The sequence below is a fragment of the Pogoniulus pusillus genome, chromosome 16 (assembly GCF_015220805.1).
Source record: "Pogoniulus pusillus isolate bPogPus1 chromosome 16, bPogPus1.pri, whole genome shotgun sequence".
Lineage (NCBI taxonomy): Eukaryota > Metazoa > Chordata > Aves > Piciformes > Lybiidae > Pogoniulus > Pogoniulus pusillus.
In genome coordinates, this window is record NC_087279.1 from 18173897 (window position 1) to 18191634 (window position 17738).

Sequence of the window (17738 nt, forward strand, 5' to 3'; positions counted from 1 at the left end):
TGCCAGGCAACCAGCAACAGAACAAGGGGACACAGTCTCAAGTTGTGCCAGGGGAGGTCTAGGCTGGATGTTAGGAGGAAGTTCTTGCTAGAGAGAGTGATTGGCATTGGAATGGGCTGCCCAGGGAGGTGGTGGAGTCATCATCCCTGGAGGTGTTCAAGTGCCACTGGATGAGGCACTTGGTGCCATGGTCTGGTTGACTGGATAGGGTTGGGTGCAAGGTTAGCCTGGATGATCTTGGAGGTCTCTTCCAACCTGGTTGATTCTATGATTAGAAACAACCTGGAGAGCTTTTTCTTGCTCTGTGAAAATTTAAATTCAGCAGCCAGTGTTTTCTTTGCCAGAGAGGGTGAAATTACCACCCCTCAACTCCAAGGGAAAAACTGCTTTCCCTGACTTCCTCACAATGCTCTGGTTGTTAGTGATTAACAGTATCAGGCTCACTTCTGTCTCTGACATGGCAATACCAAATTTTGTGCAGGTGCACCACTTCTTGCTGTAACAGATCAGCACTTCTAGCAATGATTACTCATTTCAGATGCTTAGTTTTGCCAGATTGCAACTATTTGGGTTGAAACTTCCCAACTAGAAAATGTCTGTGTTGTGCTGCACAGTCTCAAGCTGCACCAGGGGAGGTCTAGGCTGGATGTTAGGAGGAAGTTCTCCACAGAAAGAGTGATTTGCATTGGAATGGGCTGCCCAGAGAGGTGATGGAGTCACCATCCCTGGAAGTGTTTAAAAAGAGACTGGTTGTGGCACTGTCCCAGTTCACCGCTATCTTATTAATCCCCAAACCCAAATTTACACACAGTGAAATAACAGCTATCCAGTACCATTTCTCCCCCAAAATATCTGGAGCTTCTGTGCTCCAATGCATATACTCAGATTGATTCCATGTTCCAGAAACATTTCTAAACACAGTGATATTACTAACAGAATTCAGGAAATAGGCATAGACTCGGGCAGGCAAAAGCTTAGAATATTCCCAGAGCATATCAATGACAATCCAGAAGACATGGTAACTTATAAACTTTAACAGCCAGCCCCACAACAGCCATGCAAAAGCGTTAATGATTAAGACTTTCAGAATATCCATTTTTTAACTTCCAAATCTTCTCTGAAAGAATTCTTTCTACCTAGCCCCACATTGGGCACCAAATAAATTGTCTTGGGTTCAAATGCAAGTTCCCAGAGACTCTTATAAATTTGGTAGACCCAATGACAATTTATAGAATTTATAGAGTTTATAGAGTGCCCTCCCCTCCTCCCCCTCCTTTCCCCAAAAGACAGGGAGAGAGATAAAAGGTAGGGACACCCCAATAAATCAATCTCACTCGATTTGGAAGTTAAAAAGGAAAAGTTTAACAATAACTTAGAAAAAGGGATTGGAGGTAGGGGAGTTTACAAAGGATAAGGAAGGGAAAACAGCAAAATACAAAACAGGGATGGATACAACCCGAGTAGTGTGATGGTGTCTCTGCCTCGTGGCTGGTATGCAGTATCAGTGTGTGTGTGTGTTCGTGAACGCAGGTAGGGAGAAAGAGGGCGAAAAGAGGAAGAGACAGGAGAACTCCTGTCTTTTATACCACAGGAAGTGGGGGGAGTGGGCTAACCATCACCTGGAGTGTGGCCCACCCCTGAGGAGGGGCCAAGACCCCTAGGGTCAGGTTCAGGGTCACTCCCCCAGGAGTGTTAACCCTATACAGGCACTTAGTGCCATTTGATCAGATGGTAATAAGTTGGACTTGATGATCTCCAAGGTCTTTTCTAACCTGCTAATTCTGTGACTCTGTGTCATGGCAGGCTAATAGGCCTATTAGATGTCCTGGCTTGCCCCACCCTTCTGCTGATGAGGGAAAAAAGGGTGGGAGGAAAACAAAGGCTTGGGCCACGATGTCCCCTCCCAAAGTGATAAACAGGTACCCACAGGTGTTTAGGTTCTTGTTGATGTCTTGCCCAAATAAGGGTGAGCAAGCCCTGGTTTCACCTAATTTGGTCAGCTTTGCAAATGCCATTTGATTGGTGACTCTCTGGGGATAAAAGAGCCACTGCACTCAAGCAAGTAATACAAACTGTGCTAAGCTGCAGGCAGTTGTGCTGCTTCTGCTTCCCCTGCTCCTGACCTCTCTCCCAACATTTCAGATGAGTTGCTCACCACTGTATCCTCCATCCTTCTCTTCACCAAATCCACTCAAGGTCTTGTCTCCCCTTCCCCATTGCATGGCTAACCTCTTCCTCAACATGTTCCTTGGCTGCCAGGTTCATTCCTGTTTTAGAATACTGTCTTGGCATCTGCCTCTGCCCAGCTATGTATAGGGGCTCTGTGAACTGAGTAATTCAGGCACTGATTTGGTACCATGTCCTGTACTGTCAGGAATGGAACAGGTTGCCCAAGAAGGTGTTTGAGGCCCCTTCCCTGGAGACATTCAAGGTGAGGCTTGATGGGGCCCTGGGTGACCTGGTCTAGATTAGGTGACTCTTAGAGGTCCCTTCTGGCCTGGACCATTCTATGACTATTCTAAATGGCATCATCTGCATCTGGAGAGAGTTTGGACACTGATCTGCTGAGAAATGTTTTTGCCAAGTGGTGGTCTTCATTGTTTTTTCAGACCAGTGTCTGATTTTGCAGCCAATATTCTCGAGGGCAGGCAGGTAGAAGGGCTTTTTTGACCAGGAGGGAAATAGATCTCTGAAGCTAGTTAAGGAAAGGTTCCTCCCCCTCTATTTTGCACTTACCATGATTTAAAGTTGTCAGGATTGGCTTGGCAGAGGACAGCAGTTATTCACATCTGCCACTGTAATTAAAAGGGGCTTTCTCTGGGTGCAGCTCAAGAAGTCAGGTGCGTTTGCAGTCGCTGTCACCAAAGCACAGGTTTTAAAGCATTTGGTTCCCCAGCAGGATTTCCCACTCAGGTTTCTGTGAGATTAATTGTTTCAAAAGCTGGAGTGGATGGAAAATGTTGTTGGCTAAGTCTGCTTCTCCGTGCAGGAGAAGTTGATGCATTTAGCAATGCCATGTGTTGCTGTGCAGTCTAGCGTTGCGCTCAGCTGCTACACATTCCTACTTCATTCAGCCCTCATTTAGCACCTTAAGGAAGCACAACAAGCGAGTTCGTGTTGCCACTGCTTGATACCTTTTCCTTTGCAGTCTTCTCACAATAATTTGTCAAGTTTCACTGCTGTATTCACAAATGCCAGCAATGCAGTTGCCTGTCAGACTGCTCTGAAGGTAGAACAGGTGCTTGAGATGCTGCCTTCAGAGCGAGGAGATCTGCTTTGCGTCGCTCATTGCTGTCCCCAGCCTCGCTCACAAAGGATGGGATTCAGGATTAGGCTTCTCTCTACAGTGTCCTTGCCCTAACTGCAGAATACATTTCATGGGGTTCAGCAGAGAATGGTTTTCTTCCCTTGGCCTCTGCACAGCCCAATGAAGGTTTCATTGGAAAATGTTAGTTTCTTCAGCTAAAGCTGCAGTGGCCACTGTAAATTACACAACTGTAAATCCCTGTGTAGTCAAACAGCAGCTCACGAGATCTGTGGAGCTGTGCCCACTTTGTCAAGCTTTGGCAATCTTGAGGGGAGGTCCTGGAAAGCCATTGTTAGCCTTGACTGCATGCTTGGCCAGTTTAGCCTTGACTGCATGCTTGGCCAGTTTAGCATTGACTGCATGCTTGGCCACGAATCTCTGCTGGACTCTACAGGAATAGTTTGGCTGGCTACAAACCAACTACCAGAGGAAATAGAGCTAAGAGAGCAGAATAGGAGAGTACAGTAAAGCCATATGTGCTGCACTGCAGTGTGGATGAGAAGCAACTGTCAGAATAACACAGCTTTATTACACTTCTTCCCCCCCCCCCCCCAAAGTTCTAATCTTTTCCTTGCATGGGGCCAGAGCTCATATTCTAAGCCAGCCATATTTCTAGATAATGTATAATCATGGTTCCCTCTTGTTCCTTATCTTGCTGCTCAGTTACAGCTGAGTAGCATGAAGCTTTTCCATATGCTCTGTGGGCATCATTAAAAAGTGATGTGAGTTTGGTGCTTTCAGCCCAGAGGGATTTAATTCCTCTTCAGCACAGGGCTGATGCACAGCAACAGCCACTAGATCTCATCAGCTCTGTTGGAGCAAAAAGGAGCTCTGAACCAGAAGCCTCAGACTGCACACACCACACAAGCTTGGATCAGGGCTGTGTTGCAGTATGACTCATATTTCATTCAGAGCATGTTCTTCTCTGCCACCCCTGCAATCTGAGCAGTCTCCCTTTTTTGTTTCCTCATTAGCTGTTAGGTATTCCCTGTCTTGCTTTGAGAAAACCAGGAGGCTGGGAGTGGCTTTACTCTCCCAGCTCACGCTTGGGAGAACCCACTGGAGGACTGAAGTACTGAATTGTTGGGCAGGGGCATTTCAGGGCATAAGCCACAGAGAGGATGACTGAAGCACTTTGTTCAAGCTCCTCCACTCCATTAGCTCCAGGATGCCAAATGGAAGTAAAACAGAGCAAGCTTCAGTGCAGTTCTCATTGCTCCAGGTTTTAAACACTGCAACATATGCCTGAGCTATCTTCTGCTGTGTCCAGCTGGTGGTTTTCCCCATTGAAAGAGATATGAAAGAGATAATTATGTTTTGTTTAAATACATTTCTGGAGTTTGAAAACCAATTTCTTCTTAAGACTGCCTAGTTCACTGAATTGAACCTCTGCACAGTAGCATATTCAGTTTCTGCTGTAACCTGCTACCGCTGCTTTTAGCTGTAGCTTTAACCACAGAAATAACAGCCAAAAAAGAAAGCCAACCCAACTATTTGATTCATTTTTTTCCCCTTTCAATGACACTAGCTGTACTGTTAGCTGGGAAGAAGGTTTGAGGAAGGCATATGACTGTTCTTTCTTCCTCAGCTGAGAGAGGCATTTGAATTCTCTCTGGCTTTGCTGAAATCACAGTATCACTGAGAACATCTGTAGAAAAGAGCTGGCTTTTTCTCTCCTCGCCTCGTGGACAACAAGCTTCAGAGCATGTCAGGCTCACAGGTGTTTCTGTGGATTATTTCAGAGCCCATCTCATTGCAGCCAGGCACATACACAGCCACTGCTTTAAAAAAGGTACAGGAGTTAGCTGCCATCAATATATAGATTTGGTAGCAGTCAGCCTGTTCTTTCACATCTGCAGCCCTGCAAGCCAAGTGCTCTGAGAGGAAGTCTGGCCATGCCCTGAGCAGTGCAGAGCATCAATTAACCAGACAGACTATGTCTGATTAAATGGGAGGCCACCTTGTAGGTCACACTGATACCTCCTCCAGGGCTGCCCATGGTAGAGTGACAGGCATATTCTCACTGGGCTGCAAGTAAAATCCTTTGGAAACTAAAACTGGAATTCACAGGCTTAGGTTTCTAGGAGTACATGGTGCAGAAACTCGTGAATCGTCACTCCATGGTTAACATCTGCAAGGAGAGGCTAAGGCAATACCTGCAAACCTTTGAAGTTGTTTGGGCTGCTGTCTCCAAGGCCACTTGGGTTGTTTCTCTTGAATTAATTGTGGTAGTAATGAGAGCTCCATCTGCAAATACAATGCCCTAACCCCTGAGAGCTCCATCTGCAAATACAATGCCCTAACCCCTTCTGTCTACAATGGCCTGTGCAAACACTGGACCAAAGTCCTCATTTGAAAGCTTTCTTTATAAAAGAGAGGAGCCAGCCAGCTGGGCTTTCTCCACAGTGGCTCAGAGACTTGGAATGTGCTTTCTCTCCACTTCATACTAAGCTGATTTGGTAAATTTCCAAGACTAAACTTCTAGCAAAAGACTTCTGGATAGAGTTTCTGGAGAAGGCAGACACCAAGCCTCCTAGACATTCCTCCTAGACATTATGGGTAGGTGGCTGTCTGATTTTACAAGTGCTGGAGTTTACTAATGCAGACATAATTAAATTAGGGAACCCAAAGGATTGGAGAAAAGCCTTTATTATTTTTGGTCTTAATAAAAATAGTGTCTCAGGCTTTTTAGGCCAGTGAAAACACAGAGTCTCATAGATGACTGCTGGACAGAGAGCATTTCTATGCCTTTTCAGCCAGGGTTTCCATCAAACAGAAGCTGTTTAGATTGCCTTTGACCAACCCTGTCACGTCTAGACATATGCAATCAGTTCTCTGTGATTAAAGTTGCAGCAACAAACCTGAGCTTCACTTTATGGCAGCACTTGTAGGTTACAGTTTCACAAATGACATTTAGAGGATGATGACTATTTTAATCATAACCCCTTCAGTAAATAAGAACCTCTGGTTTTAGTCATGAGAGAATGTTTCAAGCAGCAGTAGAGGTATTTAGGAACCTAAAGGCTTGATCTAAATGTGGCTGGTGAGGGCACACAGGTTTCATTGCAAATATCACTCTGTTTCTTTCATTCTTCTCTTCCTCCAGGGCCAGTTTGCTTTGTGGTAGGGAGATTCAGCAGTGTCAGGGTCTGGTTATACACTCGGTATATGAGGTGCTGAGGAGGGAAGCGACAGAGCTGTCTGAGCATCCCTGATGTGAGAGAGGCAAGAAAATATGTGACCTCTGTCCCTCTGCCTATAAGACAAAGATTTAAGGAGAAATGGAAGTTTCTCAGCATGCTCATTCTGTGGTCAAGGAGACTTTTATAGCACTGCTCTGACCGCTGATGGCAATTTATGTTGTTCTTTACAGTGTGTTCTTTTCCCTTCCCTCTGTGTTTAGAGCCACTTCAGAGGGATGTGTATATAATAGCAGCAAAGTGACTGCTGCAGGGAAGAGAGCTCTCTCCAGCATGCTCTGCCCCACCAAGCTGAGGAGTTGATTCATTTGGCCATGAGCTCTTGTTGTCCTAATACACCCCCTCACTCCACTCTCAGGGACAAATTGCCTGCACTCAGCCCTAGGGAGCTGGAGAAGGAAACAAACACACCGGATCACAGTCTTGTTGTGCTCACTGCTGTTTTGCTAAGAGAGGCAACTTCCCAGGCAAGGTACCTTAACTGGAGATGTCTCTCATCCTGGCTGCCAGCAGGTTGGGAATAGAAAATCAAAAGACCAGGTCATTTGGTCCTGGGATTGTGGTCATGAACAATTACCCTAAATGGACTGAAGTCCAGAAAACAGGAGTTTTCTTAGAATTGCTGAGAGGTCTTTGCTACCTGCTCTGCTTCAAAAATCCCAGGCTGTGCCACTGGGTCATTTGCTTCCAAGTTAATAAAGCCCAGCTTAGAATAATCTGGTTTATAGTTTTGGTGAAGAAACAAAAGCATGCTGTTGGCAAGTGTCTTTCTAGTAAATGTATGTGTAGACTTCCTGGACATGGTCCCTTGACTGAGATAAAAATGGCTGCAGGCTCTGAGCAAATGCCTAGAGCAGCCAAAGATCTGGCCTTTTCATTACAGGCTTCAAGCTAACAATTCTAGGCTTGCAAACACATCAGCAGAGGAGCTGTGCCTGTGTGGGCAAACACTCCCTCCCTCTTAGTTATCACCAGCTTCAGCCAAATGCTTTATAGAGCACAGTGCTCAAATTGCTCTGAAATGCAGAGAGATCTTTGATGGCATCTACTAGCCTCTGTTTGCCCATTTTGGGAATCTTTTGAATGCAAACCATGCTCAGGCTCCAAGGAGAGCATTTCACAGTTCCATGGTGGAACTGTGGTAGCAAGGTCAGCATGTGCCCATCTCACCTTTCACCTATGGGGAGGTCCAAGGGGGGTTTGAACTAGATGATTCTTGTGGTCACTTCCAGCCCTGATTCTATGATTGTAAATGTTTAACGCCGAGGACTGCAGGTAAATGTCCTAGCAAGGTCAATGTTGTGAGGTTCATAGGATGTCAGGGGTTGGAAGTGACCCAAAGAGATCATATAGTCCAACTCCCCTGCCAGAGCAAGACCATAATCTAGCTCAGGTCACAGAAGAATGCATCCAGATGGGTCATGAAACTCCAGAGAAGGAGACTCCACAGCTTCTCTGGGGAGTTTGTTCCAGTGCTTTGTGACCCTTAGAGTAAAGAAATTCCCCTTGTGTTGAGTTGGAACCTCCTGTGCTGCAGCTTGTATCCATTGCTCCTTGTCCTATCCCAGGGATCAAATGAGCAGAGCCCGTCCTCACGCTCCTGACCTCCAGCCCTCAGGTATTTATAAACATTTATTAAATCCCCTCTCAGTCTTCCCTTTTCCAGACCAAAAAGCCCACAGGTCCCTCAGCCTCTCCTCATAAAGCAGTGTTCCAGTCCCCTAAACATCCTCATAGCCCTCCATTGGACTCTTCTCCAGCAGATCCCTGTCCCTCTTAAACTGAGGAGCCCAAAACTGCACGCAGGTTTGATGCTGCCCAGCAGTGCTGACTTCCCACTGTTTTCCTCCAAGTTGAAGGCAGTAGGGAAAAATAACCACAGGGTAGTTTCTCCTGTTCTGGAAGAGTTTCAGGAGAGCAGGCAATAAAACTCAGCTCGCTGGCACTTGGTGCTTTGCAAAGCACTTGAGAGTTAGCCACTACACCAAATAAAACTCTTCCCTTCTTTAGCCTTTGCCCAAGCAAAACCTAAGTGATTTCTTTCTGAGGAAAAGCTTTCCTGGGGATCGAAGCAGGACCCACAGAGGAGTGGAAGGCTGTCACAAACCTTTGCCATCCCCACTCCACATATAAACTGCTGTGGTAGAATGCATTCAAGATAGGTGTGCCTGCATCAGTGTGCATGAGAAGAGCTCTTCTCAGTACCACACAGAAGAGTGTGTACTGTAAGTTTTTGTTTCATGGAGGAGTTTCAAAACAAGCTTTGGGCAGCTGTCAATGGCTTTCTCCTAGTGCATAGCTGGAAGGCATCCCTGTGCCAGTGAGTGCAGTGAAATGGTGGTGTGCTTCAAGTGGGTTTAGATGTTCATCAGTGTAACAAAAGCTGGCAGCTCCTCTACTGCCTGCTGCTTGCCTTCAGTATCATCCCTACCTTGTGATGCTCTGACACTTGAAACAAAGTGATTTCTGTGCATGCTCTGCTTTCCTAGAAGCAAACAGCAGCTCTCAGAAGCGAGACACTTGGCTGTTGTTCATAGGATACTTTCCAGTGCTAGTGCCACCAAACCACCCAGTCAAAACATGCTGGCATGCACCTCTAGTCACCGTTCTGAGCCCAGCTGTTTCTACCAGGGGAAGATTATTCTGCCCCTGTACTCAACACTGGTCAGGCCACACCTTGAGTCCTGTGTCCAGTTCTGGGCTCCTCAATTCAAGAGAGAAGTTGAGGTACTGGAACGTGTCCAGAGAAGGGTGACAAAGCTGGTGAGGGGCCTTGAGCACAGCCCTGTGAGGAGAGGCTGAGGGAGCTGGGGGTTGTTTAGCCTGGAGAAGGAGAGGCTCAGGGGTGACCTCATTGCTGTCTACAACTACCTGAAGGGAGGCTGTAGCCAAGTGGGGTTGGTCTCTTCTCCCAGGCAACCAGCAACAGAATGAGGAGATACAGTCTCAAGTTGTGCTGGGGGAGGTCTCGGCTGGATGTTAGGAGGAAGTTCTTGCCAGAGAGAGTGATTGGCATTGGAATGGGCTGCCCAGGGAGGTGGTGGAGTCCCCATCCCTGGAGGTGTTGAAGCAAAGCCTGGATGAGGCACTTAGTGCCATGGTCTAGTTGATTGGAGAGGGCTGGGTGCTAGGTTGGACTGGGTGATCTCGGAGGTCTCTTCCAACCTAGTTGATTCTATGATTCTATGAACTACATCCCCAGAAAGGGATGTCCCAGTCCTGGCATGCATCTGGCCATTGCAGGATGTTAGGGGTTGGAAGGGTCCTCCATAGATCCTGCCAGAGCAGGATGACAAAGGCTTGTTTTCTTTGGGGATGACTGGCCATGACTTGTCTTTAATCCAAAACTTGGGCAGTGGGATGTGACTTAAACATGACTGTGCTACACTGTGAGGTGATGAAGGCATAGGGTACAGTCAGGCTTTTCCATCTATTCAGAAACTTACAGCCTTGAGCCCTTGAAAGCCCATCCCTCCCTGAGGCACTTGAGTATGTAACTGTAGGAGTATGTGAAGGGTCTTTTCCCCACAGCAGGATTTGGTTTTATTTGTTGGGTCTTGCAGCAGAAGGTAAGAATGTGACAGAAGGTATTTTTACTAAACAGTGAATATTCAGGGGCCAACTACCCTAAGGAACCCAGAATAGAAGGCACTTTGGGTTCTGTGAAAAGTCTGGCAATATATGTGTTCTGAGTTAGGTGTTTGTAAGTTTGAAGAACCCTTTTGGTTCTGTTTGAGGAGCTTTTGCCTTCCCTTCAGCGCCCTCATGATGTTGCAGATAACTGCTCTTCCTTGGAAGAGGAAACACTTTAAGGATTGAGAGGGAGAAATTTCCACTTCCAGAGGAAAAACTGAAACACATGTTTTCCTTGCAAAACCTATTTGTGCTTGATATGCTCATATTCCTCTTTCCCAGACACCACAGTCAGACTGTAAAAAAGAGCACTGGGTATATGAATCCCTGCTCTGTGCAAAGCCTTGCTCACAGGAGATCTATGTGCCACAGTAGAAAAATGACTTGTCTCCACCTTTTCCTTCTGAATTGTACTTCTTGCGATGCAGGAGAGGCTATATATTGAGTCATCTGTTGTGGACTGATGTATGATGGGCAGAACTGTGGTGGCAGCTTGCTCCAGGGCTTTACAAGGTTCCTTTGAGAAGAAGGGTCATTAGCTGGCTCCCACCTCAGCTGTGCAGCGGCGTTACAGAATCCCCTCCCCTTTGTATCACTCTGCATGCAGCTGTTAGAGAGCTGGCAGATAGCACTGATCAATTGCAGCCCCTGCTTTGGCTAGCAAGGAGAAAGGCTGCAGCTTTCTGCTGCCAGCGTGCAAGAAATATCAGAGCACGAAGCAATCCCCAGCTGCGGGACTGAGTCTTGTGCTCCTGGTGGGAGGCTTGACAGGTTTGCTGCTCTTGCTGTCGGAGGTAACCGCAGCTCCCAGCGCCGTTCTAGGATCAAGCGCAATTGGTTTTCCAGTGGGTGTCTGTAAATCACATCCCTTCCTCATGCGAGCCTCTGCATTAGGCACCAGCAGAGAACACACTCCCCACTGGTGCCAGTGTATAAACTAATGACATATAAATGTCTGGCACAAAAGGCAAACACAGTCCCTCGCTGCCACCGCTGAATAAAACGGGCAAAGGGAGTTTCCATCATACCAGTCGAGGCAAGCACTATAGGCAGAGAGTAGTCCTTGGAGCCTCTAATTTGGTTTGCTCCCATCACCACTGCTGCTTTTAAAAGAAAACAGCTGCTGCTTTCCCACCCCCTTTTTTTTTTTAACTTAAATTATAGCAGCAAGAAAGTTGAAGGAAGCATCTCCTGAAATCTATTTTGACAGAGGCCAGAACTTCCTGATGAAAAGCAAGAGCCCAGTTTTTAGTTTCACGGTATCACAGTATCACCAAGGTTGGAAGAGACCTCATAGATCACCAAGTCCAACCCTTTACCACAGAGCTCAAGGCTAGACCATGGCACCAAGTGCCACGTCCAATCCTGCCTTGAACAGCTCCAGGGACGGCGACTCCACCACCTCCCCGGGCAGCCCATTCCAGTGTCCAATGACTCTCTCAGTGAAGAACTTTCTCCTCACCTCCAGCCTAAATCTCCCCTGGCACAGCCTGAGGCTGTGTCCTCTCTTTCTGGTGCTGGCCACCTGAGAGAAGAGAGCAACCTCCTCCTGGCCACAACCACCCCTCAGGTAGTTGTAGACAGCAATAAGGTCTCCCCTGAGCCTCCTCTTCTCCAGGCTGACCAATCCCAGCTCCCTCAGCCTCTCCTCGTAGGGCTGTGCTCAAGGCCTCTCCCCAGCCTCATTGCCCTTCTCTGGACACGCTCAAGCATCTCAATGTCCCTCCTAAACTGGGGGGCCCAGAACTGAACACAGTACTCGAGGTGTGGTCTAACCAGTGCAGAGTACAGGAGCAGAATGACCTCCCTGCTCCTGCTGGCCACACCATTCCTGATGCAGGCCAGGATGCCACTGGCTCTCTTGGCCACCTGGGCACACTGCTGGCTCATGTTCAGGTGGGTAGTTTCTAGAGAGATGTCTCAGGAGATCAAGAGATAATTGGCAAAGGGTCTGTGGGAAGTGATCAGTACTTAGCCTGAGAACAGAAGGGTTGTTAAGCTATGGAATTAGCCACCACTCAGTATCAGCTACTCAGAATCAGAGGCTGCTTGCACTACCCAACCTTCAGTACCTTGGTCGGTTGGTTGTTTTTTTTTCCTGACAAGCTGTATGAACCTCCTTAACTTCAGGCAAAACATGGTGTCACTCACCAAATCAACCCACCCTGGATCCCCCAGTGGCTTTGGCTGCTTATTCCTCACCCTGTCCTTCTCTGAGACAAGACATCACTATTACTCTGTATGAACAAATGGCAGAATCTGACCACATTTAAAAGACCCATCAAGAATCTTGGTTTATTATACATACTTCTAATTCTCCAGGTACCTCTCCAGAGTACAGACTGAAAGAGTTGGGGCTGTTCAGTCTGGAGAAGAGGAGGCTCCCAGGTGACCTTCCTGTGGCATGTCAGTATCTGAAGGGGGCCTCCAAAAATGCTGGGGAGGGACTTTTTAGGCTGTCAGGGAGTGACAAGACTGGGGGGAATGGAACAAAGCTGGAGGTGAGGAGATTCAGACTGGACGTGAGGAGGAAGTTGTTCAACGAGAGCCTGGAATGGGTTGCTCAGGAAGGGATTCAGGCTCTGTCCCTGGACGTGTTTAAGGCCAGGCTGGATGAGGCTGTGGCCAGCCTGATTTAGGGTAGGTGTCCCTGCCCATGGCAGGGGGGTTGGAACTAGACGATCCCTACCTGATTCTATGATTTAATGTAAATTCTACCTTTTCTCAAACACATTTCTCTTCTATACTGAGCCTGCAAATGCTTACTCCAGCACTTAATGGTGAAGAGTCCATTCCTGCATGATTCTCTGCTGCTTTGAACTCTGGCAGTTGTACAGCAGTGAAAAGTGGCCATAAACATTAGTGTCATGATGAAATAATGCTTGAAAACTCACATTCTGCAGGTGGAAAGGACTACTGGAGACAATGGAATATCAATGCACTGCTTGAGAAAGCAAATATTCCAACTTGGTGCTATTAGCAGAATTGACCCTCCCTGGTCAACATAAAAATGTGCCTGTGCTTATCGGGGCAAAGTGTTGTGGGTGCCAGTTAGGACAAGGATAAGGTGGCAGGTAAAGTTTTGGAGAGTTTGTGGAGCTGGGAGGGATTGCTTGGCAAGATTTGAAGGTGTCCACCTTGGGGAAAGTTTCAGAACAAGCTGCACATCTCTGCTGGCAGCCTCTGAAGAAAGCCTGTGCTGCATTAGTGTAAATCACTGTGCATATGCCCAAACCCCTGCCAGCCGGGTAAGATATGGGGGCTCCGGCAACAAAGGCAGTGTGCACTGGTGGCTGGCCACCAGCAGATGGAGGTGTCACCAGCATGAGGCCAGGGGAAAATGTTTCTGTGGCATTCAGTTTCCAGAATTAAATCACTGAGCACAAAGTCAAAATATCCTCTACAAAGGCTCCTTTCCACCATACGTGGAAAACCAGGACTTGGTGGGGGAAGAGTTCAACAGATTCCTCAGTTTCCAGCAGAAATTAGCTGCTGTTCAATTTCCATTCAACATGGTCATCAGACCAAAGTTTGGGGTTAATCTCAGTTAGTGGCATCAAGGTCTCGGGAAGCAGCCTGGCATTTGGGATAGACCTGCTGAGAAGGCAGTAACAAGTACTGTTAATGAGCAGGGAGGGAATCAAGCAGCATCTTTCTGCAGGCAGAAAGCATTCCCTCTTCCACTGCAAGTCAGATGGTTCTTCCAAACCCCAGCAGTAACATTTTTTTCTGTTACACAGTTCTGTTTCTACCTTTTGACCTTTCTGGTTATCAGTATTGCCTTTACAGTCATGAGTAGCTCCAGCTATGGACTGAACCTCTGCAGTGTGCACTTGCAGCCCAGAGGGCCAACCAGAGCCTGTGGAAGTGCTGGAGTGTGTCCAGAGAAGGGGAAGGAGGATGATCATAGGGCTGGAGCACCTCTGCTATGAGGATAGACAGAGCTGGGGCTGTTCAATGTGGAGAAGAGGAGGCTTCAAGGTGACCTTCCAGGATCTGAAGGGGGGCTACAAAAAAGCTGAGGAGGGACTTTTTAGGCTGAGAGTGACAGGAGTAGGGGAAATGGAGCAAAGCTGGAGGTGAGGAGATTCAGACTGGATGTGAGGAGGAAGTTGTTGAGCATGAGGGTGGTGAGAGCCTGGAATTGGTTGCCCAGGGTTAAAGTGGTGATTATTTTCCTTAGCTCCTCTGAGAGCACAGGGTTAGATTTTCCAGTGTTCCAGTACTGGGAGATGCAAACAGTGAAAAACTCACAAACTGAGTGAATCTTCTAGCTCCTGGAAGGAGACTCCCACTGCAGAGTCTAGATATGCCTTCAGTCTCTGAACCTCTCTCTGCTCCCTTAAGAGGTTCAAGAATAGCAGCAGCAAGCATCACTTTTGCTGAAGCAGACACCCAGGAAATTGCTCTGGTTTCTTCTCATGCTGGCAAAACCCCTAACTCTTTATTCTGAGGGGGCTGGGGTTGTTAAGCCTGGAGAAGAGGAGGCTCAGGTCAGACTTCATTGACTACCTGAAAGGAGGTTGTAGTCAGGTGGGGGTTGGTCTCTTGTCTCAGACACCCAGTGACAGAACAAGAGGACACAGCCTCAAACTGCACCAGGGCAGGTTTAGGCTGGACATTAGGAAGAAGTTCTTCACAGAAAGAATGGCCATTGGAATGGGATGCCTGTGAGGTGCCTGTGCCCTGAAGGTGTTTAAGAGGAGGCTGGATGAGGCACTTGGTGCCACGGTTTAGTTAATTAGCAAGGTTGGGTGATAGGTTGGACTCTATCCTAGAGGTCTTTTTCAACCTGGTTAATTCTGTGATTGCCCTCTGAGGTTGTTGGTTGTTTCTTCAGAAACAAAAATAAAGGTAGGTTTCACTTTGTGGCGCATCCCAAATGCAAGGGTAATGCCTGCTAGCAGATATAAAACTGTATTCACAGTCCCTGCTCCCCACCCAGACTCCATCAGCCTCTTTGCATGTAAGGCAGATCCCAGCTCTATGCATGCTCATCAAGGGAGCCAAAATTGCTGCTCCACTTGCAGCCGAGAGCAACCAGCATCAGCAGAGCCATTCCAGATAGCAGGCATCAGCTTTCCCCTGACACCACCCATCTCACTGCCCGTGACAGGGGTCACAGCCTGTACACCAGACAGGCACAGGACTCGAGGCAAGGTTATCTTTCCAACCAGTTACTGCAGACACTGGTGTGTCCTTGCAAACAGATATATTAGAGTCTCAGCTGTGGTCTCATATCTATTGCCTGTCTCCAGACCATCCAACAGGGACTTTAAAGAGCTATGTAACATCATGGTCATAGCTCAACTTGGCCTGCAAGATGCTGCTCAGGTTCTTATTTCACTGCAGCTTTTTCACTGCAACGGGTTCCTGGGTTTACTCTGCCCTAAATGAGGGCAGGGTGAAGCGCAGCATATGCACACACCCAGGCTTTGTCATTCCCAGGGGTGCCAGCTTGAGTTGCCCTTTTTCTTAAAGCTAAGTGTTCAGGGGATGAAGGTAGAAGTATTGGCTGACATTGGGAAGGCAGCTCTCAGCCTGGCTTCCCAGCGTGGCGAGTGGCCTTTGAGTAGATGTTCAGTGTTTTACAGCACTGCTGCTGTTTCAGAACTGGGGCAAGAGAAGCTCAGAGCTTGTTTTGCCTGCAATTACAGAGCCCGGAGGTTAGAGAAGGCGGTAAGAGAGCTTTGTGCTCTTGCTTTCCAAAACCATGCAAAGACTGCTGGAAAATGACGTCCTTCTAGATAACTTTATTGCTTCAGTTAGCATCAGTCAGAGGCATTATTACTTTCAGTTAGAGACTGCAGGGCCAGGGAGATAGTCTGGAAAAAAAATGAACCCAACCAAAAAAGCCAGGGGATGCTTTAAGGCCACGAAACTTGGTGATGCTTAGGAAGTAGTGGCTGTGCTGAGAAAAGTCAGCAGGAAGAAACTCCGCGCCTGGCCAGCACAACTCAACTCCCTTCCCTCAGAGGAGTTCCGAACAGGGGAGTGCGTACCCCCGAGCGCTGGCAGAGCGCACATCCAGCACGGGGCGAGGAACCGCACCGCCGCCGCGGACCCCAGCCTCGCCGCCGTTCCGTCGCCCCCACCGCTCGGCGGGGCTGGATAGAACCATCCCCGCAGCGGCCCGTGGCCGACGAGCGCTGGCGCTGCGGGGCAGCCGGAGGGCGAAGTTTCCCTTCCCGCGGCTGAGCGGCTCCAGTGTCACTTCCTGCCGGCGGCGGGGCGAGGCGAGGCAGCCCCGGCCGCGGGCGCGGAGCGGGGCGGGGCGCGGAGCGGCGCCCAGGGCGGCGCGGGGCCGGCGGGCGCTCGGCGGGCCCTGGCCGCGGGGCGCTGCGCTCCGCCGAGCCGCGGCGGAGGATGCGGTGGAGCCGAGCGCCGCGGCTGGCGCTGGCCGCCTGCCTCGGCTCGTTCTTGCTGGTCGTCTTCTACTTCCAGAGCAGCCTCAGCCCAGGTGGGTCCGTCCCGCTCCGTGCCTCGGCCAGCACTGCCAGCAGTTCGCGGCGGGACGCCGGCGGTCCGAGGGGGGGAGTGTTGGGGGCAGGGTGCGCGGTGCTGGGCACAGTGGCCAGCCCCGAGCCGGCTTCTAACATCACTTTTGTGTCGTCGGGAAGCTGGTCAGGTCCGGAGCGAGCGATTCACGGCAGGAGTGCAAGTTGGGTTCTGCCCGTGAACTCGCCCGAAGGTTGCGCGCTTCTCGGCCGACAGCAGTGAACTTCGCTGTCGCGTTTGCGAGCCGTGCCCGACCCACCAGCACCGCTTGGCCGTGGCATTCATGTTTCATTTTTAGGGAGAACTTCTTTTGGGTGACTGTCTCAGTCAGTGCCCCTGCCTTGAAGTGGAAGCGGCTCGAGAAAGTGCACAGTTCCCTCGGAGGCTACGCTCCGGGGTCAGGACGCACCAGAGGACCTGCTCTGTTCCTCAGGTGCCTGCTTCGCACCAGCCGTTCGCTGTAATTCCTGGGGGATCTGGTTGAATCGCTCAAGGGATTTCTTTCGTGTGTACTGCTCTTAGAACTATCTTCCACGCTGGGAAGCAATTGAGAAGTGTTCTGGAGGCGTTTATTTATTTCCCTGCCTACTTTCTGCTCTTTTGGGGAAATTAGCTCCTCTTCCCTGAGAGACTTCCTTGGGTAATTCCCCGAGTTTTAACAACGTCCTAAAGTTGGCCGATTACAGCAGCAATCCATCAATGGGGCCATTAAAGTTAGATCTTAAAATTCGGCAGATTGATTTGACTGAAATGTTAGTGGAATGTTAGTCTGGACTAAATAAAACGCGATTTTCCTTTTTACAGGGGCTGCTCTGGCACTTTAATGTGTTGTTTTGTTTGATTTTGGGTTGCTTTCCCCCCCCCCCCCCCCCCCCCGAAAATAGCTTTTAAAAGGCTTGTTGGCTGAATAAGAGTGAAAAGGAGATGAAGTTAGTAGTCCCAGAGGACCACAACCAATGCTGCCTGCCTTAGTCGTTGTTATTTAAAGAAAGGATATATATGTCTTTTTTTTTTTTTGGTGTGGGGACTGTTCAGCATTGGGTCGGATCTCATCTCCGTGGCTCCTAACAGGGGCAGTGGTGGTTTCTGTTCATCTGCTG

At 48.7% G+C, this 17738-nt stretch overlaps 1 protein-coding gene across 5 annotated transcripts in view; it reads left to right on the forward strand.

The window, feature by feature from the left end:
* The window catches only part of CHST13 (carbohydrate sulfotransferase 13), a 95363-nt gene that overhangs the window by 45797 nt on the left and 31828 nt on the right, over window positions 1–17738 (forward strand). Inside the window, exon 1 of one of the 5 annotated variants that reach the window (XM_064156061.1) lies at window positions 16506–16600. The exons of the other annotated variants lie outside the window; for them this stretch is intronic. Coding sequence (XP_064012131.1) covers window positions 16507–16600 — 94 coding nt within the window. The 5' untranslated portion in view covers window position 16506. Of the gene's footprint in view, window positions 1–16505; window positions 16601–17738 lie in introns of those variants that run through there. 5 annotated transcript variants of the gene reach the window in all.